Source organism: Lithobates pipiens, unplaced genomic scaffold, assembly GCF_037356315.1.
Source record: "Lithobates pipiens isolate NorthernLeopardFrog02 unplaced genomic scaffold, aLitPip1_a1.2 Scaffold_16, whole genome shotgun sequence".
Taxonomy (NCBI): domain Eukaryota; kingdom Metazoa; phylum Chordata; class Amphibia; order Anura; family Ranidae; genus Lithobates; species Lithobates pipiens.
In genome coordinates, this window is record NW_027507748.1 from 151,838,428 (window position 1) to 151,866,107 (window position 27,680).

At 44.1% G+C, this 27,680-nt stretch overlaps 1 protein-coding gene across 2 annotated transcripts in view; it reads right to left on the minus strand.

The window, feature by feature from the left end:
* Positions 1-27,680, minus strand: part of STX1A (syntaxin 1A) — a 216,042-nt gene that overhangs the window by 77,843 nt on the left and 110,519 nt on the right. For both annotated transcript variants that reach the window (XM_077480629.1, XM_077480630.1), the window contains exons 2-3: positions 9,929-10,006; positions 7,106-7,205 (exon numbers count right to left, since the gene is read on the minus strand). In XM_077480629.1, coding sequence (XP_077336755.1) covers positions 7,106-7,205; positions 9,929-10,006 — 178 coding nt within the window. The remainder of the gene's footprint in view (positions 1-7,105; positions 7,206-9,928; positions 10,007-27,680) is intronic.

The window sequence follows — 27,680 nt, forward strand, 5'->3', positions numbered from 1 at the left end:
CAGGGTAGTAGAGAGAGATTGTGTGTTCCTAGTGATCAGGAACAGCAATCTCTCTCCTCCTTCAGTCAGTACACTCCCCCCACAATTAGAAACACCTCCCTAGGGAACACTTAACCCTTTGATCACCACTAGTGTTAACCCCTTCCCTGCCAGTGTCATTTATACAGTAATCAGTGCATTTTTGCAGCACTGATCACTGTATAAATGTCACTGGTCCCAAAAAAGTGTCAAAGTGTCCGATCTGCCTGTCGCAGTCCCGCTAAAAATCGTTGATCACCGCCATTACTAGTTTTTTTTTAGAACAACAATGCCATAAATCTATCCCCTATTTTGTAGAGGCTATAACTTTTGCGCAAACCAATCTTTTTTTACCAAAAAATATGTAGAAGAATACATATTGGCCTAAACTTTTTTTGGGGATATTTATTATAGCAAAAGTAAAAAAATCGCTTTTTTTTTAAAACTGTTGCTCTTTTTTTGTTTATGGAGCAAGAAATAAAAACTGCAGAGGTGATCAAATACCGCCAAGAGAAAGCTCTATTTGTGGGAAAATAAGGATACAAATTTTGTACAGTGTCAGATGACTGCACAATTGCCAGTTAAACGGCACAGTGCCATATCGGAAAAATGGCCTGGTCATTAAGGGGGTAAATCCTTCCGGTCCTTAAGTGGTTAAACTTACCTGAGCCCGATTTTGATCCAGTAATGTGAATGAGAGCTATGGTTCATTGTGCTCTAGCCTCTCCCGCCATTAGCTCCCGCTGCTGTTAATCACATCCAGTAAAGAGGGAGCAGGGGGTGGGGCCAGGCCACTCCAGAGTGAGCCTTCACAAGTTCCCCCATAGCAAGCAGCTTGCTAGGGTGGGCACTCAAACGGGGGGGAAGTCAGGAGTGTCGGCGGGGGAAGAAGAGAATCGGGGCTGCTCTGTGCAAAACCATTGCACAGGGCAGGTATGTCTATTTAAAAAAATAAATAAAAAAAAGATCCTTTACAATCACTTTAAAGGTTAACTCCACTTTCACTGGAAATAAGAAAAATTATATATAGCGTATACAGTTGCGACACGGGTCATATTGTGATTGAATGTGATTAAAAATGACCTTTCCTTTTCAATCTACAGCTCTGTAGTTTTCTGTAAATTTCAATGCAATATGGCTACCTGGAGGCGTTCTGTACACAGAATGTTCCACAGTTATGGAATGCTGAGAAACACAACATTCTGGTGCGAACATGACAGAAAAAAAGCAGGAAAAAGGCAGCTTAAAAACGCTTTTTTTACATGCATTTAGATGCGTTAAGCAATTGGGTATTCATTGGTTCCATTGACCAGAATATTAACTTATTTTGGTCTTTGGAATGAATGAATGTTTAAGTGCTAAATGTGCCTAGTGTTCAGGTGCATTTAGATATGTTTACACATTGTGGAGCTGTTGTAGCACAGCCCAATTCACTTGAATGGGTGGCGTTCGGCAGCGTTTCATTTTTATGGTGGCTTCAAAGGAAAGCACCCCGTCCCGCAGCAGGAATGCATCCTCGTCCCGCTGCAGGTATGCATCCCCGTCCCGCTGCAGGCATGCATCCCCGCCCCGCTGCAGGCATGCATCCCCATCCCGCTGCAGGCATGCATCCCCGTCCCGCTGCAGGCATGCATCCCCGTCCCGCTGCAGGCATGCATCCCCGTCCCGCTGCAGGCATACACCCCCGTCCCGCAGCAGGCATACACCCCCGTCCCACAGCAGGCATACACCCCCGTCCCACAGCAGGCATACACCCCCGTCCCGCAGCAGGCATACACCCCCGTCCCGCAGCAGGCATACACCCCCGTCCGCAGCAGGCATACACCCCCATCCGCAGCAGGCATACACCCCCGTCCCGTCCGCAGCAGGTATACATTCCCGTCCGCAGCAGGTATACATTCCCGTCCGCAGCAGGTATACATTTCTGTCCGCAGCAGGTATACATTCCCGTCCGCAGCAGGTATACATTCCCGTCCGCAGCAGGTATACATCCCCGTCCGCTGCCTTTCAAGCTTAAAGTTGTAGTAAAGTTCCATTGGACACTTCTACCTACAGATGAGCTTATAATTAAATGTGTGTTTTACCCCCCAAAATGGTAATGTAAACAAGTCAGCTTTCAGTTAGTTCCTAACAGCTTAGATAGAACACCTGGTGTTTGTTTACATTAGAGGGTTGGTAGGTTGCCAAGGATCCATAAAGGACACAGCCGGCATTTAATACCTGACAGATCCTTCCCCACTATTATTTGGCATGATGGAGGCTTTGATTGAGAAGCTAGGTATACAAGTATACATTCCCGTCCGCAGCAGGTATACATTTCTGTCCGCAGCAGGTATACATCCCCGTCCGCAGCAGGTATACATCCCCATCCGCAGCAGGTATACATTCCCGTCCGCAGCAGGTATACATTCCCGTCCGCAGCAGGTATACATTCCTGTCCGTAGCAGGTATACATTCCCGTCCGCAACAGGTATACATTTCTGTCCGCAGTAGGTATACATCCCCGTCCCCAGCAGGTATACATCCCCGTCCGCAGCAGGTATACATCCCCGTCCGCAGCAGGTATACATCCCCGTCCGCAGCAGGTATACATCCCCGTCCGCAGCAGGTATACATCCCCGTCCGCAGCAGGTATACATCCCCGTCCGCAGCAGGTATACATCCCCGTCCGCAGCAGGTATACATCCCCGTCCGCAGCAGGTATACATCCCCGTCCGCAGCAGGTATACATCCCCGTCCGCAACAGGTATACATTCCCGTCCGCAACAGGTATACATTTCTGTCCCCAGCAGGTATACATCCCCGTCCGCAGCAGGTATACATCCCCGTCCGCAGCAGGTATACATCCCCGTCCGCAGCAGGTATACATCCCCGTCCGCAGCAGGTATACATCCCCGTCCGCAGCAGGTATACATCCCCGTCCGCAGCAGGTATACATCCCCGTCCGCAGCCTTTCAAGCTTAAAGTTGTAGTAAAGTACCATTGGACACTTCTACCTACAGATGAGCTTATAATTAAATGTGTGTTTTACCCCCCAAAATGGTAATGTAAACAAGTCAGCTTTCAGTTAGTTCCTAACAGCTTAGATAGAACACCTGGTGTTTGTTTACATTAGAGGGTTGGTAGGTTGCCAAGGATCCATAAAGGACACAGCCGGCATTTAATACCTGACAGATCCTTCTCCACTATTATTTGGCATGATGGAGGCTTTGATTGAGAACCTGATGCAATTAAAACTGGAACAAGGGGCATGCAGAGATTTGATCAGTTATGAATTCCTGGGAGTTGTTAAACCGAGTTAACTTCTATATTAGAGTATAAATTGGTGACAAATTAAAAGAAAAAAGAAAAAAATCAATTCTGGGTTTTTTTCTTTTTCTCCAGTGTAATGCAGCTAAAAATGCTGTTCTTTCTGTTCCATTGCAGCAAACAAATTACACAAGGCTGCCCACACAGAAAGTGTCACTTTGAAAACAATGCTTAAACTTAGCACTTAAAAAGGTAGTTTTACTAAACAATAGCACAAAGAAGTTCTTATTACTTCAATAAACAGCAAGTTATTTTCTTGTCACTTGTCACTACTCCAGCAGATACTTGCGATGTTTTCTGTGACCTCTGGTAGGCAAAGACCTCCGGTGAGCTAGAGTGAAACATATTATGCCAGCCCAGTTCCTGCATAAGCTTGCATTAAAGGATTTTTTGTTCGCTTAAAGTGGCTGTAAAGGCTAGAGGTTTTTCACTTTCATTATCTGTATTAAGGTAAAACGTAACAGAGCTGGATCTTGATTCAGCGCTGTGCCCGAGAGCAGTGGTGTTGCTCACTCTCTCCCTCCTCATAGGACTGAGTAGGAGCATCGGGAGCCATTGGCTGCTGCTGCTGTCAATCAAATCCAATGAGAAGGGGAGTGGGGTGGGGTGGGGCAGGGCTGAACCACAATAGACACACACAGTGTAACTTGGGATGGAGCCTCCACGAGTACCCCCCAACCAGCAGCAGGTGGCTTATGGGGGGGGGGGTCCTTGAAGGTAGGAGGAGCCAAGAGTGCTGGTGGAGGGACCCTCAAAAAAAGAATAGGATCAGGGCTGCTCTGTGCAAAACTAGTGCATTGAGCAGGTAAGTTTAAACATGGTTGTTAAATTAAAATCAAATCCTTTATAATCACTATTATATACAGTGAGGAAACTAATTATTTGATCCCCCTGCAGATTTTGTAAGTTTTCCACTTACAAAGAAATTAAGGGTCTATCATAGGTATATTTTAAATGATAGAGACACAGGGGGTTGATTTACTAAAACTTGAGTGGAAAATCTGGTGCAGCTATGCATGGTAGCCAATCTGCTTCTAACTTCAGCTTGTTCAGTTAGGCCTGATTCACACCTATGCAGGTTGCAGTTTGCATGTTCCCAATGCATTTTGCGTTTTTCAATACACGTTTTTGAAATCTATGGAACCACAATCCAGAAAAAAGTCCCTGGCTGTTGCTTTCCGTAAAATGCACAGATGTCAACTACATCCATAGGAAACCATGTTAAATGGGCTGTAGTGTGTTTCTGCAAAACTGAAAATGCACTAAAAAATGCATAGGTATGAACCAGGCCTTATGCTGTGTACACACGACCGTTTTTTTCCGTCAGAATAAACTCTGACGGAGTTTCGACGGCGTTCCACTGAAATGGACTTGCCTACACACGATTACACCAAAGTCAGATCATTTAGAACGTGGTGACGTACAACACATACGACAGGACTAGAAAAAGGAAGTTCAATAGCCAGTAGCCAATAGCTTCCCTTGCGTCGTTTTTGGTCCGTTGGAACAGCATACAGGCGAACGGTTTTCCCGATAGGAATCGATTCCGTCGGAAAGATTTAAAACATATTTCTAGGTCCATCAGAATAAAAAAAAAAAAAAAAAAAGTCCGGTGAAACACACACACGATCGGAATATCAAATGAAATGATTCCGTCTGAATTTTTCTGCCGAAAAGTCCGACCGTGTGTACGCGACATAAAGCTTTGACAAGAAAACCTGGAAGCCGATTGGTTTCTATGTAGAGCTGCACCAAATTTTGCACTCTCCAGATTTAGTAAATTAACTCCAGAATATCAACCAAAAACAACACAAATGTTATAAATTGAGTTGCAGTTCAGTGGAAAATGTTACATTTCATTTGAAAATCAAGGTCCCAGAGTCTGGAGGAATAGTGGAGAGGCACGGAATCCAAGTTGCATGAGTTCCAGTGTGAAGTTTCCACAGTCAGTGATGATTTGGGGAGCCATGTCATCTGCTGGTGTTGGTCCACGGTTTAATTATCAAGTCCAAAGTCAGCGTAGCCCTTTACCAGGACATTCTAGAGCACTTCATGCTTCCCTTTGCAGACCAGCTTTATGGAGATGCTGATTTCATTTTCCAGCAGGACTTGGCACCTGCCCACACTGCCAAAAGTATCAATACCTGGTTTAATGATCATGGTATCACTGTGCTTAATTGGCCAGCAAACTCGCTTGACCTAAACCCCATAGAGAATCTGTGAGGTATTGTCAAGAAGAAGACAAACGACACCAGAGCCAACAATGCAGATGAGCTTAAGGCCGCTATCAAAGCAACCCGGGCTTCCATAACATCTCAGAAGTGCCACAGGTTGATCGCCTCCATGCCACACCGCATTGATGCAGTAATTCATGTAAAGGAGCCCTGACCAAGTATTGAGTGCATACTATACTGTATATCAGGGGTGGGAAACCCGTGGCCCGCACCCGGCCTGCCACCACTAAATGTCACAGGCACCTGGCCCACAGGCATTTTCGCTGCTCACCTCTTCATTGGACAGCGGACGGTATCACAGGGCTCAATGGGGCGTGAACTGCCTGAAGTTAACTTTTTACATTAAACAGCAGGTGATTGGTTGCCGGGTGTACACCTGTGTAAAGTAGGAGAGTTCTACCTACACAGTGTGTTTTTGTGTGTGTGGGGTGCAGAGGACACTACAGTTGGGGGGTGCAGGGGACAGAGGACACTGCTTTGGGGGGCACAGGAAACTTGCTATGGTGGAAGGGACCCCTTCTCCCCTGAGGACAGGGACCCTTTCTCATCTGGAGACAGGCTGAACAGAATCATAATCAGAATCAAATATATTTTTGCAGGTACAGTAGTAATACATTTCATAATATATACTACTATCTCATCCACTTGTCTAAAAGAATCAAATTATTGCTAAAACAACAACAGTGGTCACATCCACATACGTTTCCTAATTTTTCACATCTGCATCATCTAAGCCAATAGTTCTGGGGTCTTATAACAGTGCATTTTTGCAGATTTCCTTACAAGAACATGGTAAACATTCTCAACTTAGTTCTATGACTAAATACACCTGTGTTCCTCAGACGAAATCCAGAAAATATGTAATGTCTATACAGACCGCAATGGTCAATCAGCCCAGTTCCTTTCACAGAGCATGGTGCTTTTCAAAGCAGTCCTTTAGAAGGAGAGAATCTACCATCATACAGCACAAATCAACAGTTTGATCTAGTTTAGGGGTCTCCAAACTATGGCCTGCGGGCAAGATGTGGCCCTTTACTTGCCTTTATCCAGGCCTTGTGGGTAGTATCCCTTCCACTGATATGGGACACTATTTCTTCCACCAACGCCAGTTATGGGGAACTAATTCTCCCACGGACACCAGGGATGGGCCACTATTTATTCCACTCACTGACACCAATTATAGGGCACTATTCTTCCCACTGAAACCAATTATGTAATTTTTTTTATTCCCACTGACGCATTTTCTATTGCCTCTATCCACAGTCCAGCCCCCCTAAAGTCTGAAGGGCAGTAAACTGACCCTTTGTTTTGAAAGTTTGGAGACTCCTGCTCTAGTTGATCAGAAGCTGTTTAGTGCAATAGCTGTTGCCATGCTTTATCTAAACAAGGAAGAAAGGACACATTTGTTACAGCTCACACTGCTAATAAATGATAATGCGGATATATCTACTATACATTGCAATTCAAGCAGTACTCATAATGGCAAATTTTGTAAGGCTGCAGGAAAGGTCCACTTTAGCTATTAAGGAATAAGAAAAACTTACTCTCATCTGGGTTGGGAGAAGCAAGGATAGCACTGTGCTTTCTTTTTACTTCCTCTACATTCTCAGAAATTTTGTCAATGAAACCTCTGATTTCTTCCACCTGCAAACAAAGAGATAGACCACCATGTCAAACTATCCTTAGTCGTGTATATTATATATATATATATATATATATATATATATATATATATATATATATATAGACTATCACATCCTTTTTCTGGTACATAAAATCATTGGTCTGTATACTGTTGTGGATCTCTATACTCATATGAATTAGCAATTCTTTAAACAAAAGATAATTTATAGCTAAGTTGTCAGCATTCTTCTCTTATAGCCCTGGAGTCCAGAGTTTATTTACTGTACAGCAGGGATGAGCTCAGGCTTGTTCGGATCCCACAAAAGATAAATAATCAAAAGAGAGTGTACCAGTCTATTGCATTATCCCACGACATTTATTAAAATAATAGCATAAAATGTACTCGCAAGTGCATAAAACAGAAATGCTCATCAAGCTAACCATCTATAGCCTAATAGTCACGGACTCTGTAGGCTCAATGGAAACGGGTGGACCTCTCGAAGATCCAAATTGGCTGAAGTGTTTTGAAGGATATACCACCTTCATCATATCCATCGAAACATGTCAGTCAATTAGGATCATTGCCGTCTCCGTTGAGCCTGCGGAGTTTGTGACTATTGGGCTACGGATGATTAGCTCGATGACCGTTTCTGATTCATGCGTTTGTGAGTACATTTTATGTTGCATTTATTTTAATAAACATTGTGGGATAATGCAGTAGACTGATGTGCCCTCATTCGTTAAGCTTTTGTAGTGGCTACAGGACATCCCCAGTTCTAGAGGGCAGCAGGGCTTGGAGTGATATTCCTATGATGCGGAGTCCACAATAACACTTGAACCAAGCTACACACTTATGCGCAGGGGATTTGTTTGGTTTTCATAATTATCCTTATCTGGACCCACCTGTGTGAGCCGGTCAACAAGTTGTCACCTGTGCTGGGCCTTTTCCCACCCCACAGCTGAAAGTATTCAAGGGGTGCGTATATGTGTGGCTGTGGGGCAAGGAAAGCCTTGGTACCTTCTGACTGAACTAGTGAGAGCTTCCTGGTGGGTTTACTCAGGTGGCTTCCCACCTAGGATCCAAGCACACCTGAACTCATCCGTACTGTATGATAGAGACACTCTGCAGAATATGGACTTTGTATGGTCTGTTTTTGTTGGCACAGGTTTCTTTCAGGTGTTTTTTACCTACTATAAACCACAAAACATATCTTATCCCTGCCGTAGGTTAATCAGCTTCTGAACATATAGGTCCTACAGGTGTGATTGTGGATGTACATACAGAGTTATGGCAAAGACATTAGACCGTAACATCCTGAGACACATACTGATGTAAATGCATTTACAGTATATTCTCTCTTCTGAGTAATATATAACTTAGCAATAAATAAACATGTTCCACAGCTAACAATCTGACTGTATAATCTACACAATTTCCTTGAAATATACTGACAACTGTAATTCGAGGGCCAATGTAAAAAGTCTATTTGGTGCAATGTTCCGGAAAAAAAAAAAAAAAAAAGGAGGGGGGGGGGGCAGGTGCATTTTATTGGTCTATAAACACACATATAGGGCCCATTGATAATGAATGTGCACAATCCATGGAGCAGATGTCAACATTCCTAAAAATGTGCGCCAACATGTGCTTGAGAAAACATGCACAAATGAGAATAGGTCCTGAAAGAATGAACTGGAAAAAAAAAGGAATTGTACCACAGATGTACAATCCAATCCATGGATCCATCAGATAACCATGGGTCCAAATTTTCCATTCCACCCATTTGCTACCTTTCTTTGATTCAACTTTCAAAAAAATGGCTGCAGATCAATTTTTGTAGATGCGATTGCAACATCTGAAGGAATCTTAAAAGACCCAATCACGGCATTGCAGTATGTTAGCTTACGCATGTATTACATTAAAAAAGGCCATTCAATTGAACGCCCCACAAAAGGTGCATAAACCTTTACTGGCACAGCATGGCATCGCAATGCACAACAATGCATTGTTGCACGTCGAGCTGCAATGCACATCTGTCAACCAGGTGAGTTGGGGCGACATTCAGAATAGCACTGCATAGTACCAATGCATGTAAGGTATGTTGCCATACGTTTCCAAAGCAATTTGAATCAGCCCCCCAGAGAACCTCTTCAAAAGGGAATAAGGCTGGGTTCACACCTATGCAAATTGGATGCAAGTTTCACCGCATCCAATACGCATGGTAAGAGATTGTGACCGGCTCTCTATGGCGCCGATTCACATATGTCTGCTGCGGCTCTGGTGTAAACTTGCATAGGGGATCTGTGCATCTTTTGGTCCATTTCAGGTCCAAGTTCAGCCCAAAAAGATTTGGGCTGAAATCAAGCCTGAAATGGTGAACAGGGACGCACCAGACCCCTGCTGTGAGCCGCATGCATGTGAACCCAGCCTAAGCGATGGAGCAATAGATGCATTTTTTTTTTGAGGGGTTGAATTTATTGTCCTATTAATTTTAAGCTGGAAAGTAAGTAGTGTCTGATGCTCTAGAATGATGTAGCTTCTGGGATTATTCCTGCCTGAGCCCAGGTGCATCCATGAAAATAGCTGGGTGACTAATTGCCTATCTTTCAGTCCTTATTAAGCCCATATCACCAAGAAACCAGCGGTCTACTGACAGACAGGCTGGCATGGTTCTGATGTTTTCTCCTAATGCAGCAAGAAAAATGGGACTTTCTAGCTTCAGATATCTACATGGTGAATATCATACCTGTTCAAAAAATTCATCCATGAATTTGTCTCGATCCAGACTGACAGCCACTTCATCATCTTCATCACTGTCTTTAGCCTGCAAGACACAAAAAATTCACAGTTTATTCATTTTGCATTTATTAATATTACTGTTTTATAGATAAAGTTGAAAAAAAAAATGTGGGTTGATGGGTACACAGAATCTGAACTTATGTTAGCTACCATATCCAGGATATTTTTGCCATCTTTCAGAATTCCGTGCTTCTTTAATCCTCTACTGATATCAATAAAGTTGCTCTTTACAATAATAGATACATGGCATGATTAATATACTTAATAATGTTGTAGTTATCATTGAGACTAAAGGATAGAAGCAATATACAACTAGACATTGCAACCCCCCCCCCAGGCAAGAAAGAGATGGTTGTGTGGGATGCCATGATAGCAGTTCTACCAGTAATGGCCATCTTCTCTATTTTACTAAATAAACAAACCAACTATAATAAAAAGTGATTTTTATATGTGGGAAATTAAATACACATTCTAATCAAAATTTCAATCAAACATTTACCTTTTATCTCTTTTTCAAACAAGCACTCTTCAATAGAACAGGCATTGCTAATTAAGGCTCACAGTGGCATGTTGAGAATTACGATATGCCATAAGAAAGATACATCTATAACATTGACCTTGACATTGAATTTGTTTGTAATAGATGCCAGCAATTCATTTGTACCTTAAACCACATGCTTATTTTCAGTAACACATTAAAAAGTTCAGGCTTCTATGACCTAATCCGCCAAACTAAAGCTGGCCAATAGTAGATTTTCAAATTATTGTTTATATGGCTATTCTCATCAGTACCTTTGATCACATGAGTAATGCCATTCAAAAGTACTTTTTAAAAAAGTTTGATGTTAACAATCGTAAAACAAGTGCTACACTTAAAAACATCCACACCCCGAAACACGTCCCATGTGATGAAGCGCGTAGGGAAGTGCAAACATTTGTGACATCGTCACTCACCCTGCAGTCCAGTGACGGCCCGTTCAATTCCTGGGACTGGCTTGCATTACTATAGGCTTTACCTATTTTATGCTTGTGACTATATCGACTGTTTCAATCTAATTTAACCATATGGTTTTACACTATGCAGTATCCTTGACATTCTTTTCATGATTATTGCTGAGCCTTAGAGGACATTTAACAGAGACCTGCATATGGGGAATGTCAGGCTGTGCCAGAGGATCTCTTTTAAACAGCCATACAGGGATATATTGAATTTTTCAATTATAGGGTCAATTTATTCTGAGAAGTGTGGTTTAATATATCCTGAATTATTTAATGTCAAGGCCATTTTGACTGTTTTTAAAGCACAGCACTTGCTTTACCACTGTTAGAAATATGGTCATTTGAGGAAAACGTTTTCATCCATCTCATTCAATTTTTCTCTCACCAAGGTCAAAAGCGAATGTCGATTTGACCTCTCAACAGTTAAAAACAAAACAAAAAAAAAACAAAAAAAAAAAAAAAAACGGCTGTATTGCCAACTTAAAGGATAAGTTCACCTTTTGGAACATGCTACATGTTCAACCCGTATTTAGGGTAGATCATGTAACATGTTCCAGCAGCTGCAAAAAACAAAAATAATAAATGCACATTTTTTTTACCTGCAAAAAATGTGCATTCATTATTTTTTGTTAAAAAGGTGAACTTACCTTTAAGGATAAGTGTAAAGGATCTGGACCTTGGACCTGGACCTTGAACTAATGCTAAGCTGAGCAGTGTGAGCAAAAGTTCCCCCTTTATATGCAGAAGTCTATACTTGTCAGGGACTGGCAGGCTAGATGGCAAGTGTCTAAGGCAGGAGTCTTCAAAATTTCTAAACAAAATGGCCAGGCTACCATCCTTCAGGGGATCAAGGGAGTTGGACTGTGGCCATTGGGAGAAGAAAATGTCCCAGCATCAGTGGGAGTACTAGCATTTTCACACTGGCAGCACCCGGGCGTCGGCGGTAGAGCACCGCTATTTTTAGCAGCACTTTACCATTGTTTTTGAGATGCTTTTCGGGCACTAGTGGGGTGCTTTTAACCCCTGCTAATGCCCGAAAAAGTGTTAAAAGCACTCACAAAGCGCCACTGCCCATTGACTTCAATGGGCAAGGGTGCTTAAGGAGTGGTACAGCTCCTCAAAGACGCTGCCTGCAGGCCTTTTTTTGACATCCTGCCAGTGCACCGTTCCAGTGTGAAAACCCTTGGGCTTTCACACTGGAGTGAAAGGAGAGGCGCTTTACAGGCGCTATAGCACCTGTAAAGCACCTCATTGTGAAAGGGGTCTCATGCCTCATGCTTGGTGGTCAGTGGGAGTAAAATAATTACATAGTGCCTGTAATCAGCAGGATGGGGAATTTTGTCCATTATTGATATTAGTGGGAGGAATAGTGCCTCTTTTAATGGCATCTATGGGGTGCCCAATTGGTGGTATCAGTGGGAGGAATAGAATCCCATTGTTGGCATCAGTGGGAGAAATCATGCCCTACTGTTGGTGGCAGTGAAAGGAATGGTGTCTCATTGTTGGTATCAGTAGGAGAAATACTGCCTCGTATCAGTGGGAAGAATAGTGCCCCAAGGGTCACATCCAACCCATGAGCTGCAATTTGGTAACCACTGGTTTAAGCGATTATGGGCAGTAATCAAAATTGTATTGGCTGAAACAGAATACAGCCATTATAGAAACAATTTACATTAGTGAGGTTATACTCCTTTAAGAACCTGTAGCTGTGGCAGTGACAGATTCTTAGAGTTGCCACCAGGGCACAGGTTAGTAAACCGTCAATAATTAAGACCAGCTCTGAGCTAGTTTACATAGGTACAATGGTGCTCAGAGTGGCACATGTCTGGGCTGGGGAGAGTTATGTATGCACAGGAGGGCTGTATGCCTAGCCCCATTCATATGTGAGCTGGAAGATTCCCCAGCCCTCAATATGGCAATGCTCATGTTTGGGAAATGACCTAAGTCACTGGGTGGGTGGAGCTCGATGGGAAATTTAGAAACTAGTTTCCTCATTAGGTCTGCCTTACTTTTCATCGACAGTGGAGGGCAGCGGGCGGATTAGGAAGCTGCCACTTGATGGAATAGCGGCTATGGATCCAACTACTGCAGCACACTGTCATTCAACAGCAAGGTAGACCTGATGGGGAACTAGTCTCTCACTTTCACATCAGGCTCCGTCCACCACACTACAAAACATCTCAGCTATGTGCCTGGCAGTGTGAACAAAAGTGGTGGCCGGGGCGGGAGCGCACTGAGGAACAAGTGTCCAGCATGAACACCGACTTCTGCTGGGCTTCCAAAGATTCAGGCAACTGTCTCTTTACGAAATTCCCCAAGTAGCTTTAGGCATTTTCTGCAGATTTAATTGCTGCGCCTTCAATTCTCTGGTTCTACCTCATCCTGAAAGATTGATGCTCTGCATGCCAAATTCTGGCCCAACCATCAGCATGCCACAACAGAAATCTAACTTCACCAGACCAGACAACAATTTCCAGTCTATAACTGTCTGGCACCTTGTTTTTCAATTTGACGGACATAGACCCTGCATGGTCCTTTTCACTTGTAGCTCATCTGTTTCAAGGGCTTATGTTTAATGTGCTTGGAAATCATCTTCTGCAAAACACTGCTGCTAAAAAGAGATTGTATTAGCAGTTGCGTGGACTTCTTGTTAAGACTGGCCATTCTCCTCTGACCATGGTCATTAGCAAGGTGCCTCTTTGCCTGAAACCTTCCACGTATTGAATTTTTTTGTTATTTTAAACATCTATTGATTCTATAGACAGTTGCATGTGGAAATTTCAGGAGGTCATCTGTTCCTGAGCCTAAAACCACCACATCTGTCACCAGTAGTCCCATGGACAAAGTTTCTCAGGTCATTCATTTTATCCATTCTCACTGAAGAGTAGTGTACCTAATAATGTGTTCATTGAGTACCCATATATCTTTTTCTAGCTAACATTATACAATATGCTTTTTACCTCAGAGTATGAACAGGGAATCCTCTTGGAAGCCTAAGGGATGATATTTGTAACTCGGAAAACGTAGCTATATCACCCAAGATACAATGTATTTATAGCTATACCCCAGAGATCAACAATATGAGCTGCACTGTATATTAGCCCAAGGGACTTCGTAATTCTCCACACGATTACATAGACTTGTATGGATACTGTATAGGAGGCTAGTAAAGCTAGCAGGAATGACGTCATAGCTAAGTCTTGGTGAATGGCACAAGAATTATTTGCTTACACAATTTGATTCCCTGCAGAAGGCAGATGCGCCAGTGACTACATGAGTATCATGGGAACAAAACAACTATTTACAGTGTAGTACAAAAGCTCATATTCACGTAGCAGCAGATCATGCACATCCCTTTACTAACTGATCTAACCTGTCCAAGTCCTTTTAAGCCCATCGCCACTTTTTTTTTTTTGTACTCAACTCATATTCTGTGCCCACTTGATATTTAATATGTATACCCATGGTAGACAGAAAATTTGATGATGAGAAAACATTAGGAAAAAAGTATAGCCATAGCTTAAATCGGAGGGAGGGTACATACACTGATTAATTCAATTACCGTATATACTCGAGTATAGGCCGACCCGAGTATAAGCCGAGGCCCCCAATTTACCCCCAAAAAACTGGGAAACCTATTGACTCGTGTATAAGCCGAGGGTGAGATATGCCTGTCCATCCCTGTGTGTGTCCGTCCATCCCTCTGTGTCCGTCCATCCCTGTGTGTCCGTCCATCCCTGTGTGTGTGTCCATCCATCCATCCCTGTGTGTGTGTCCATCCATCCATCCCTGTGTGTGTGTCCATCCATCCATCCCTGTGTGTGTGTGCGTCCATCCATCCATCCATCCCTGTGTGTGTGTGTGTGTGTCCATCCATCCATCCATCCCTGTGTGTGTGTGTGTGTCCATCCATCCATCCATGTGTGTGTGTGTGTCCATCCATCCATCCGTGTGTGTGTGTGTGTGTGTGTGTGTGTGTGTGTCCGTGCAGCCTTGTGTGTCCAGCCTACCTGTGTCCCGAGCCTCCGTCCGGTCCCGTCCCGAGCCTCCGTGTCGTCCCGTCCCGAGCCTCCGTGTCGTCCCGTCCCGAGCCTCCGTGTCGTCCCGTCCCGAGCCTCCATGTCATCCCATGCCAGGATCGCCGCTCTTCGTTGGCGCCCTGGCGGCCATTCCCCTGTTCAAAAGCCGCGCCTCCGCCTGTGATAGGCGGAACACTCAATTTCCCAGCAGTCAGTGTTCCGCCTATCACGGACATCGGCTCATCCGAGGATGAGCCGATGTCCGTGATAGGCGGAACACTGACTGCTGGGAAATTGAGTGTTCCGCCTATCACAGGCGGAGGCGGAGGCGGAGGCGCGGCTTTTGAAAGGTAGAATGGCCGCTGTCTGTCTGCTCGACACGCTGTTCGGGCAGTCAGACAGCGGTGACTCGAGTATAAGCCGAGGGGGGCACTTTCAGCCTCAAAAAAGAGGCTGAAAATCTCGGCTTATACTCGAGTATATACGGTATATACCTTCTGTAGGCACCATCCCTCTACCAATAACCACCCTGAGCACCTCGCATCACAAAACCCAAGATAGGGTGGAGGAGAAATTCGATTTTTTTTTATTTTTTTTTGTACCATACAGACTAGAATAGACAATTTCATAAAACATCACAGCTTTATTATACAAATAAAGTTAAAAGTGGAGGATACCCATGCAACATAAAATATAGGGATCCCTGGATTGCATACAACTTTCAAGTAAACATAGAAAGGACTTTACTTTCAGTTTGACCGTACTTGGAGACTTGACATTTTTGTGACCTAGCTAGACCAAGTGGAAATTGTTTCCCACTGCTCCTCCAATAGGTTATTCTCTCACTCTACCCTTCCTCAATTTTTCTCCTTTCTTCCCTCTCCCTCCCCAAACATTTGCAGATTTTCTCTCTTCGCCCCTTTTCTTCCTTCCCCTTCTCTACACCTCATTGTAAGGTGCATTGTTCTCTTTGGTTCTTACCTTCCTGAGCATACTTAGGTAACAATTTTGGCTCATCCCCGCTAATGCATGTAACTGAGACACTGCAGTTCCTGATGAGCTGTGCCTTTCTTGGCCACACTGCTTGTACTATCCCAATGTGCCTTTATTTGCTGTTGATTTCTCCTTATTGTTAAACTTGGAAAAATCTATTAAAAAAATCCAAATCCAAAAAATCTATTAAAATGTAGCCATCTACATAAAAAGAGATGACAATGATTTTCAGTTCATGCGATTAACCATAGGAGGTGCCTAGGACTCACGCATTTCGCTATTAATTTTCTTCTTCAGGGTCCACACTTTCTGCACGTCTCTGAAAGTCCATTTTGACAAAATAAACATGGTCTATAAATAATAAAGTATGGTACAACAAACAACATCACAAAAAAATACTATGCATGAGAGAGAAAGAGACAGCAGAGAGACACACAGACAGCAGAGAAACAGAGAGAGAGATAGAGAGAGACACAGGCAGAGCGAAAGAAAGACACAGAGAGGGGGACAGGCAGAGACAGAGAGAGAGAGGGAGAGGGAGAGAGAGAGAGAGAGGGAGAGACAGGCAGAGAGAGAGAGAGAGAGAGAGAGAGAGAGAGAGAGAGGAGAGACAGGCAGAGAGAGAGAGAGAGGGGGAGGGAGAGACAGGCAGAGAGAGAGAGAGAGACAGGCAGAGAGAGAGAGAGGGAGAGACAGGCAGAGAGAGAGAGAGAGAGAGAGAGAGAGACAGGCAGAGAGAGAAAGAGAGAGAGAGAGACAGGCAGAGAGAGAGAGAGAGAGAGAGACAGGCAGAGAGAGAGAGGGAGAGACAGGCAGAGAGAGAGAGGGAGAGACAGGCAGAGAGAGAGAGGGAGAGACAGGCAGAGAGAGAGACAGGCACACAGAGAGAGAGAGAGAGAGAGAAAGACAGGCAGAGCGAAAGAGACAGAGAGAGAGGCACAGAGAAAGAGACAGAGAGAGAGGGACAGGCAGAGAGAGAGGGACAGGCACAGAGAGAGAGACAGGCACAGAGAGAGAGACAGGCACAGAGAGAGAGACAGGCACAGAGAGAGAGACAGGCACAGAGAGGGAGACAGGCACAGAGAGGGAGACAGGCACAGAGAGGGAGACAGGCACAGAGGGAGACAGGCACAGAGGGAGACAGGGAGACAGGCACAGAGGGAGACAGGGAGACAGGCACAGAGAGAGAGAGAGGGAGACAGGCACAGAGAGAGAGAGAGGGAGACAGGCACAGAGAGAGAGAGAGGGAGACAGGCACAGAGAGAGAGAGGGAGACAGGCACAGAGAGAGAGAGAGAGAGAGAGAGAGAGAGAGAGAGAGAGAGAGGGAGACAGGCACAGAGAGAGAGAGAGAGAGAGAGAGAGAGAGAGAGGGAGACAGGCACAGAGAGAGAGAGAGAGAGAGAGAGAGAGGGGGAGACAGGCACAGAGAGAGAGAGAGAGAGAGAGAGAGACAGGCACAGAGAGAGAGAGAGAGAGAGAGGGAGACAGGCACAGAGAGAGAGAGAGGGAGACAGGCACAGAGAGAGAGAGAGGGAGACAGGCACAGAGAGAAAGAGAGTGAGACAGGCACAGAGAGAGAGAGAGAGAGACAGGCACAGAGAGAGAGAGAGAGAGAGAGACAGGCACAGAGAGAGAGAGAGAGTGAGACAGGCACAGAGAGAGAGAGAGAGTGAGACAGGCACAGAGAGAAAGAGAGTGAGACAGGCACAGAGAGAAAGAGAGTGAGACAGGCACAGAGAGAAAGAGAGTGAGACAGGCACAGAGAGAGAGAGAGGGAGACAGGCACAGAGAGAGAGAGAGGGAGACAGGCACAGAGAGAGAGAGAGGGAGACAGGCACAGAGAGAGAGAGAGGGAGACAGGCACAGAGAGAGAGAGAGGGAGACAGGCACAGAGAGAGAGAGAGGGAGACAGGCACAGAGAGAGAGAGAGGGAGACAGGCACAGAGAGAGAGGGAGACAGGCACAGAGAGTCAGAGAGAGCGAGGCAGGCAGAGAGAGCGAGGCAGGCAGAGAGAGCGAGGCGGGCAGAGAGAGCGAGGCGGGCAGAGAGAGCGAGGCGGGCAGAGAGCGAGACGGGCAGAGAGCGAGACGGGCAGAGAGCGAGACGGGCAGAGAGCGAGACGGGCAGAGAGCGAGACGGGCAGAGAGAGAGACGGGCAGAGAGAGAGACGGGCAGAGAGCGAGACGGGCAGAGAGAGAGATGGGCAGAGAGAGAGACGGGCAGAGAGAGAGACGAGACAGGCAGAGAGAGAGTGCGAGACAGGCAGAGAGAGAGAGCGAGACAGGCAGAGAGAGAGAGCGAGACAGGCAGAGAGAGAGAGCGAGACAGGCAGAGAGAGAGAGCGAGACAGGCAGAGAGAGAGCGAGAGACTCCATGGTTGAAAAACATGGATGGAGAAGAGAGAAAAACATTACGTCTATTCTGTATGGCACAACAAAATCTCATTTCTCCTCCACCCTATTGTGATTTTGGGGTGTAAGGTATTTAAGATAAGGATAGCCATAATCTATCACAAATAGACATATGAAGACACCAAAAATAAAATTGTATAATATATGAGATTGGTTACAAATTGTGGCAACCTTACTTGGGAAAGCAAGGCTAATTATGGGGAGGAGTTGCACATTATGACAGATAATTGGTTGTGAAGGTGGAATACATGTACATCTTTATCTCAACTGATCCCTCTTCCTTTGTTTACATTCTTCCTGCATGTGAGTGGGTGGATGTGACAAACAGATCAGCTATTCTCCAGCCTTCATATCTAGGTCCTCATTAAACATGGCAGGTGTCTCTTGCACATAAATCAGCCTGTTTATTGAGTGACTGTGCACCATACAGCAGCAATACAAGTAGGCCCCTTGTGTTTAATTCTTTTCATATCTCCTATCATTCGCTTACCTCACAAAAAAAAAAAAAATGGTAGATCTGACACTTTGATATAATTTGAAAACCAGCTAATATAAGATAAAATGCCCTGACCCTGCAGATCTCCCCCCATCTCCTCCGCTGAGAATAGAAGCTATGTAGTTAAGCTGAGGCTATCCAGCTCATGACCAGTTTCTTTTTTGCTACCATGCTGCTTAGTGAATTGGTTTCAGCTCCCCCCTGAGACCTGTTAGCTACTTCTATTATCCATCTATTTTATATGACAGCCTGCCTTCACATCACAGTGTTCTGCCTTGACCTGCTCCGATGTACAGCGGGAACATCGCCCACTGAACCAGGAGATGGGAATCGATCATTTGCAGTGGTCTATGGAGATGTGCCTGTTCTGATGTGTGTATGGGATAACTCATTCTAGTTATACCCCCTTCTAAACTGGTTATACCTAGACATGCTTTAGTCAAAAATTGATTTATTGCTTAGAATAGAGGCACGCCAAAGTCTATCGTTTTCTTGCACAAGGTCAAAATGAAATTACTGATCATCTAGGTAGGATCTTGCTGGCAGAAAGATCCTGCGCAACAAAACATATACTGTATTTATTGGCGTATAACACTCACTTTTTCACCATGAAAATTGGGTGCAAATAGCATGTGCGTGTTATACGCCAATACTTCAACAGGAAAATGGGCGGGACGAGCGCCGTCAGATTGCATACAGTTATAATCTCTTGTTTACTTGGCGGTCTCTGTAATAGGAAGTTTCGTCTCCTGGGCCGCCATTGGACCAATGTTCTGTCTATCATAGGCGATTCTCACTGTATGTAATCGGTCAGCGCTCATCCCACCCCTCTCTGTCCCCTCTATGCAGATGGGCATCGATCAGGCTGCATTGAAGGCAATGGTGAGGCTGCTGCATTGAAGGCAATGGGGAGGCTGCTGCATTGGAGGCAATGGGGAGGCTGCTGCATTGGAGGCAATGGGGAGGCTGCTGCATTGGAGGCAATGGGGAGGCTGCTGCATTGGAGGCAATGGGGAGGCTGCTGCATTGGAGGCAATGGGGAGGCTGCTGCATTGGAGGCAATGGGGAGGCTGCTGCATTGAAGGCAATGGGGAGGCTGCTGCATTGAAGGCAATGGGGAGGCTGCTGCATTGAAGGCAATGGGGAGGCTGCTGCATTGAAGGCAATGGGGAGGCTGCTGCATTGAAGGCAATGGGGAGGCTGCTGCATTGAAGGCAATTGGGAGGCTGCTGCATTGATGGCAATGGGGAGGCTGCTGCATTGATGGCAATGGGGAGGCTGCAGATGGGCACTGACTCTTATTTTGCTTCAAAGTTCCTTATTTAAATTTTTTTTCCCCTGAAATTTCCCTCTTAAAATGAATGTGCGTGCTATACGCCTGTGCATTTTATACGCCGATAAATACGGTATTAGTCCGTAAAGTGCTTGAGTTTACACGCGGAATTTAAATGCGTAAATGTCCGTAGAGCATTTAGGTGTGCAAAATCCTACTTCCATTCCATTAAATTTATGTGCACGTACATGCCTTTTATATGCATACACTAGGAAATTACTGACCTCAGATTCTTGATTTCACAAGTCTGAATGCAGCACGTTTACTAATGTTAAACACACTGATTTTTTTGCGGCTGTGTGCATAAACCCATACGCTGGACTGCAACTCCCAAAAAATACATTTCGAGTTGAAATCCCATGCTCTTCTATTTTCTACGTTGCTGGTTCACAGCTCATGTGCTGCAGTTTAATATGTATTTAAAGGGTAACTATAAGGGGTCCATTCACACCTTGACCTTACTATGGAAACGGCAACATGGGTGTGTGAATGGGCCCTACAGTTTTTATTCAAAATGGGCAGCACAGTGGTGTAGTGGTTAGCAGCAAAAGGGTCGCTGGTTCGAATCCCAACCATGACACCACCTGCCTGGAGTTTGCATGTTCTCCCTGTGCCTGTGTGGGTTTCCTCCCATACTCCAAAGACATGCTGGTCGGTTAATTGGATCCTGTCTAAAATTGGCCCTAGTATGAGAGTTAGGGACCTTAGAATGTAAGCTAGGGACTGATGTGACGTACAATATATACGTAAAGCGCTGTGTAAATTGATGGCGCTATATAAGTACCTGAAATAAATAAAATAAAAATAAAGCGGACCCGCAGCATTTTCTAATGTTCTTCTCTTGTACCTCCTCCGCCTCCCTATAACAAAGTAAAAAAATATATATATATTTTTTTTTAAATAAACCATTTTTTTCCACCAAAATCTGAGTCTTTAATTCTTGCCTAGGTGAGGATGATGTGCCTGGACCCTGAGCATGTGCAGGAACATCGTGGGTCACTCTGAGATTCCTTGAGCTTTCTGCGCAAGCACGCGGTCCCACAAATATCCCCCTTCTACTTCACGCATCCCTACAGGAAAATGTCATGGGGTCTCTGCTTGTTTATAGGACCTCGATGTATCTGCTATTAGAAATGGACAGAGGGGTCTGGCACATGAACAGACACATTGTGGGATCTGTCAGGTCTTGCAGACCAGGCAGAGATCCCTGTAGTGAGTCTGTGCATGCACCAAGTCTCAATTCATGATGGTGGTGCCAGAGAGGAGCAGCATAGAGAGAACATTCCCTACAAGCAAGATAACATTGTACTCCATGGACGAATAAGTATGTTTTTTTCTTTCTTTTTTACAACGACATGTTGCAAGATTTAAAAACTGTATTTTTAGAATAAGGGTGGAGTTCCTGAAGTAAGTCTGCACATTTGCCAGGTCTCAATTCATGATGGTGGTGCCAGATAGGAACAGTGTAGGGAGAACGTTCCCTACAAGAAAGGATTTGCTAGAGATTTTATGTATATTTGTCATTCTCCCCCTTCCCCCAGCGTATTTTAGGGCTGCCCATTGTGACGGTTATGTGGGGATCCGAGACAAACTTGAGTCAGTTATGCGGAAATCGTAGTTTTTCTCTTAAAGCATAACTACACCAAAGAACAAATGTAATATATTGCAGTATACCTGGATGTGATGGCTACATTGGTTCTTTTTCTCAGCTAAGAACATTTTCAGCAAGTAGAGAAAATACTTGCCAGTGTCTTTGCCATTTCCTGTGAGCTTAATTGGAAACATCAAACAATGCTATCTTTTTTGAGTAAACTACAAATCCCATCACTGTACAATACCTCTATAGAGATAGAGAAAGAAAAGGGTGCCACTCATAACCTCAATGTAAAGGAAAAAAACATTAGAGTATGTCATATAGTGAAACAATTTACAAAGTTTATTAAATATAAATTAAAACATAAAAAAAAAAAATATAGGATGTGTGACAACATCCTAAAAGGGGTATGTTGAACTCTTATATCCTCCCTAACTACAATATCTAGCCAAGACATTTACATGAGGTACATTAATATTGAAGGTAGAGTATCCAAAGTGATATACAGGTATTAACGGGCTGGATGAAGGAGGATCCAACGATCTTGACCTCTACACATTTCCCTACACGTTTCGCGCCTGAGACCCACTGCTGTATCATTTTTGGCCCCACCCCCAGGGGGATGTTGACACCTGAACATTTTTTACCTTAATGCAAGGAATGCATTAAGGTAAAAAATGTTTAGGCTTTACAACCACTTTAATGAGAGAGTTTAATTATATTTTAAATATAATTGTGCAGGCTTATTTTTGATTTCTAATTGATATCTAAATTTAGTTTGCTTACACCATTGACCATTTGTTGCCTGGCCTCACAAATTGAGATTGATTTAACTAAAAGAACAAAATTATCCAATCCCTTAAAAAAAGGAAATTCCCGTTTACATACTTACACATAATTGCGTATTCACAGTGAACAGAGATTTTGCTATTCACATGATTGGATAATTGAAGTGAATATTCACATAATTTATTGTCATGATCTACCAACTTCTAAGTGGGTCATGTAGGAGGTTAGGCAGTTGATAGACATTTATAAATGAGGCTTCATATTACTACATACCTCTGACAGTCACTCGGTCTTCACTGAAATAACGCATTCTCTAATTCACAACTGATTTAATAATTTGCACATACGCTGTCATTGCTTGTAAAAGTCAGATAAAGTGATGAAATCAAAAGTGGAAGGGAAGCGAGTTGATCTACAATTTACACGTGGAATGGCTGTCATGGCAAAACCTTTTGGTGAGCGATCAAATTAAATCTGGTTTGTGGGCCATTATTGGTTTCGGATTTTAAAGCCACTGTGCAAAAACTATTTTATATATATATAAATATACACACACACACATACATAAAAGTTACAGTATCTCACAAAAGTGAGCACACCCCTCACATTTTTGTAAATATTTTATTATATCTTTTCATGTGACAACACTGAAGAAATGACACTTTGCTACAACGTAAAGTAGTGGGTGTACAACTTGCATAACAGTGTAAATTTGCTGTCCCCTCAAAATAACTCAACACACAGCCATTAAAGTCTAAACCCCTGGCAACAAATGTGAGTATACCCCTAAGTGAAAATGTCCAAATTGGAAGGAAAGTGTCTATATTTTGTGTGGCCATCATTATTTTCCCAGCACTGCCTTAACCCTCTTGGGCATGGAGTATACCAGAGCTTCACAGGTTGCCACTTGAGTCCTCTTCCATTCCTGCATGATGACATCACGGAGCTGGTGGAGGTTAGAGACCGTGTGCTCCTCCACCTTCTGTTTGAGGATGCCCCACAGATGCTCAATAGGGTTTAGGTCTAGAGACATGCTTGGCCAGTCCATCACCTTTACCTTCAGCTTTTTTAGAAAGGCAGTGGTCGTCTTGAAGGTGTATTTGGGGTCATAATCATGTTGCACTATGCCCTGCAGCCCAGTCTCCTAAGGGAGGGGATCATGCTCTGCTTCAGTATGTCACAGTAAATGTTGGCATTCATCTTTCTCTAAATGAACTGTAGCTCCCCAGTGCCGGCAGAACTCATGCAGCCCCAGACCATGGCACTTCCACCACCATGCTTGACTGTAGGCAAGACAAACTTGTCTTTGTACTCCTCACCTGGTTGCCGCCACACACGCTTGACACTATCTGAACCAAATAAGTTTATCTTGGTCTCTTCAGACCACAGGACATGGTTCCTGTAATCCATGTCCTTAGTCTGCTTGTCTTCAGCAAACTGTTTTTCTTGTGCATCATCTTTAGAAGACCCCCCCACACCCCTTCAGCCTCTGCAGCAATGCTGGCAGCACTCATATGTCTATTTCCCAAACACCACCTCTGGATATGATGCTGAACACATGCACTCAACTTCTCTGACTGACCATGGAGAGGCCTGTTCTGAGTGGAACCTGTCCTGTTAAACCGCTGTATCGTCTTGGCCACCGTGCTGCAGCTCAGTTTCAGAGTCTTGGCAATCTTCTCATAGCCTAAGCCAGCCTTTCTCAACCTTTTCAACACAGAGGAACCCTTGAAATAGTTCTCCTGTCTCGGGGAATAAAAATTTGAAATCTACAACTCATGATACAATAGTGTGATGGTCAATGGTCCTTACATTGTGGTCATTGGGAAGAATTACCTCCTTACAGATAGTTAAAAAGATCAATGGTGTCAGTGGGAACTTATCTGAGAGGCAGAAATTGCCCATTGCTGAAAGAACCCCTAGCAACCTTTGGAGGAACCCTAGGGTTCCACGAAACCCTGGTTGAGAATCACTGGCCTAAGCCATCTTTATGTAGAGCAACAATTCTTTTTTTTCAGATCCTCAGAGAGTTCTTTGCCATGAGGCGCCATGTTGAACGCCCAGTGACCAGTATGAGGGAGTGAAAGCGATAACACCAAATTTAACACACCTGTTCCCCATTCACACCTGAGTCCTTGTAACGCTGAGTCACATAACACCTGGGAAGGAAAATGGCTAATGGGGCCCGATTTGGACAATTTTCACTTACTAGTACTCACTATTGTTGCCAGCGGTTTATACATTGATGGCTTTGTGTTGAGATATTTTGAGGGGACAGCAAATTTACACTGTTATATAAGCTGTACACTCACTACTTTACATTGTAGCAAAGTCATTTCCTCCGTGTTGTCACATGAAAAGATATAATAAAATATTTACTCACTTTTTGCGAGATACTGTATGTATCATTATATACATCTTTTATGGGGAAGATTAGTTGGAACCAGTTGCTCTCAAATTAAATCTGGTTTGTGGGCTATTATTGGTTTATAATTTTAAAGCCAGTGTGCAAAACCACCGATACATACTATAAACATGTATATCTCTATACAAGTTTTATGGGGAAGCAACATGGAAAACACTTGCTCTCTAAGGATCTATTAGCCCACATAAATCCAGCCTTCTAAGGGGTCCTGTGACCCAATTCTCAGAGGTTAAGGAATGAGAGATTGCACTAGATGTGGCGTTATTAGAACACAGACACGTCCATAAATACTGCAGTGTTTCCAGGGAAGAACTACAGTGCAGCTCTTGGTGGATTACCAGAGAGGAGCTGTCACTGGCTTCTTGATGTTATGTGGGAAGGCAGTGTCGCTCCCACCTCCCTCACAATACAACAAGAGAATTACTGGCCGTGAGAGAGCAGAGCTGACACTGTCATATATCATCCTCTCTACAAGAACTGAACTGCAGATGAATCTTTCCTCCCACTTATGTAGAACTGTGTATGCCGAACAAGAGGATGGCATGCCAGGGCAGTCAGCTCTACGGAGCACAGGAGGAGATGAGAAACCATAAAACAAAGCATCACAGAATCACTTTAGACTACAGCCAAGCAGGTGTCCCTTTAAAGATGGCACCCGTCTATTCCTGTCATGGCAGTCATTACTAGACACCCTGGGGGTGACATTTTCAACTGTCCATTAAAAGAAAAAGGATTTAAGCAAGTGATGATTATATTTTAGAGCTTCTCTGAAGAGTATTTAAAAAGCGTTACGGTAGATGCAGAAGCGCCAACATTTCTAAATGACTGTACAAAAATGAAAAAAAGAGCAGCTTTTCCCCCAATACTTACCCTTATACATACGATCGGAATTTCTGCCATCAAAAGACCGATGAGAGCTTTTCATCAGAAAATGCGACCATGTGTAGGCTCCATCAGAATTTAGCTGGCCAAATTTCCGCCAGCCAAAATTTGATAGCATGTTCTCAATTTTTCAGACGGAAAACCTTTCTATCGGATTTCCTGATCGTGTGTATGCAATTCCGACACGCAAAATTTTCAGACGCATGCTCGGAAACTATTCGACGCATGCTCGGAAGCATTAAACTTCCCTTTTATAGTGCTGTCGAACGTGTTGTATGTCACAGTGTTATTGACCGTCGGAATTTGGTGTGACTGTGTGTAGGCAAGACAGTTTGAGCGGAATTCTGTCGGGAAAACCATCAGAGCTTTTTCCGGCGAGAATTCCGATCGTGTATATGCGGCATAAGGCCTCGAGCACACTGGACTTAAAGTTGTCATAGTCTTCCCGATGAGGGAAGTCATATTTATGCCATTACAATCTACTTCACTAAAATGATAGGAAATGTCCCTAATGGAAACACCAGTCTATAGAATTGATAATGTTACCTACGTACCAGTTTTATTGGTTGTATGTTGGTATGTGGTGGGAAGGCTGCGTCCTCCCAACAAATGGTTGTAACCCCACTTTAGAAAAAAAAAACTAACACCTGCAAGACAAAGGCATAATGAGCTAGTATGCATAGCATACTAGCTCATTATGTAATACCTGAGATCGAAGCCCTCGCTGCGGTGGCCGTACACCACCCCGGCGGCTGACATCACTCCCTGGGGTTACTTCCAGGTATCGTGGCTCTGCCGCTGTGATTGGCCGGAGACACGATAAAGTCACTCCTGCGCATGCGCACGGTAACGGCACACTCACTGAAGCAACGGCACATACATGCCATTGCCTCAGTTTGTGTCAGTGCGCATGTGCCAACGATGTCGGCATATGCAAATACAGGGAATATCTCCTAAACCAGTGGTGGCGAACCTTGGCACCCCAGATGTTTTGGAACTACATTTCCCATGATACTCATGCACTCTGCAGTGTAGTTGAGCATCATGGGAAATATAGTTCCTAAATATCTGGGATGCCAAGGTTCGCCATCACTGTCCAAACCGTGCAGGTTTAGGAGATATCCTGGGTAGCTACAGGTAAGCCTTATTATAGGCTTGCCTGTAGCACAAAGTGGTCTGTAAGGGTTTACAACCTCTTTAATACGCTGTACAAAGCTGTAGCTGTAGAATGCATTTTGCAGCATTTTTTGCAGTAGCGTTTTTTTAGCGTTTGATTTTTTTTAGCATAACTATTCTCCTACAAAAGCTGATGGCTCAATATCGCCAAATAGCAGCGTTTTAGAGCATTTCTCCACCTGAAAAACTCCTCTCAAAACACACTAGTTCTGGGGCTTTTTTTCCAGCCAGAAAACGCCCCTGCCAAAAATGCTGATAGCAGCCTATGTGTGCATGGACACATAGGATAACATGCTGCAGAGTTCACTGGCTGCATAAAAAAACACCTGAAGCCAAAAACAGCAGCTGTAAAAACATCCAGTGTGCATGAGGCATAAATCTGGAGCAATCCCCTGCCATACTACTCCTTCACCTCTAGGTGTCCTTAGTCTTTATTTTTAACCAAAATTAGATTTTAAAGTGGGAGTACACTCCAATGACGTCATCAGCGAATGGCCCGGGTGGCCGTTCCTTCAGAGTCATGTCCTATGATTGGCGGCTCCCTCACACATGCGCAGGAGTGATGTCATCGTAGCTCCG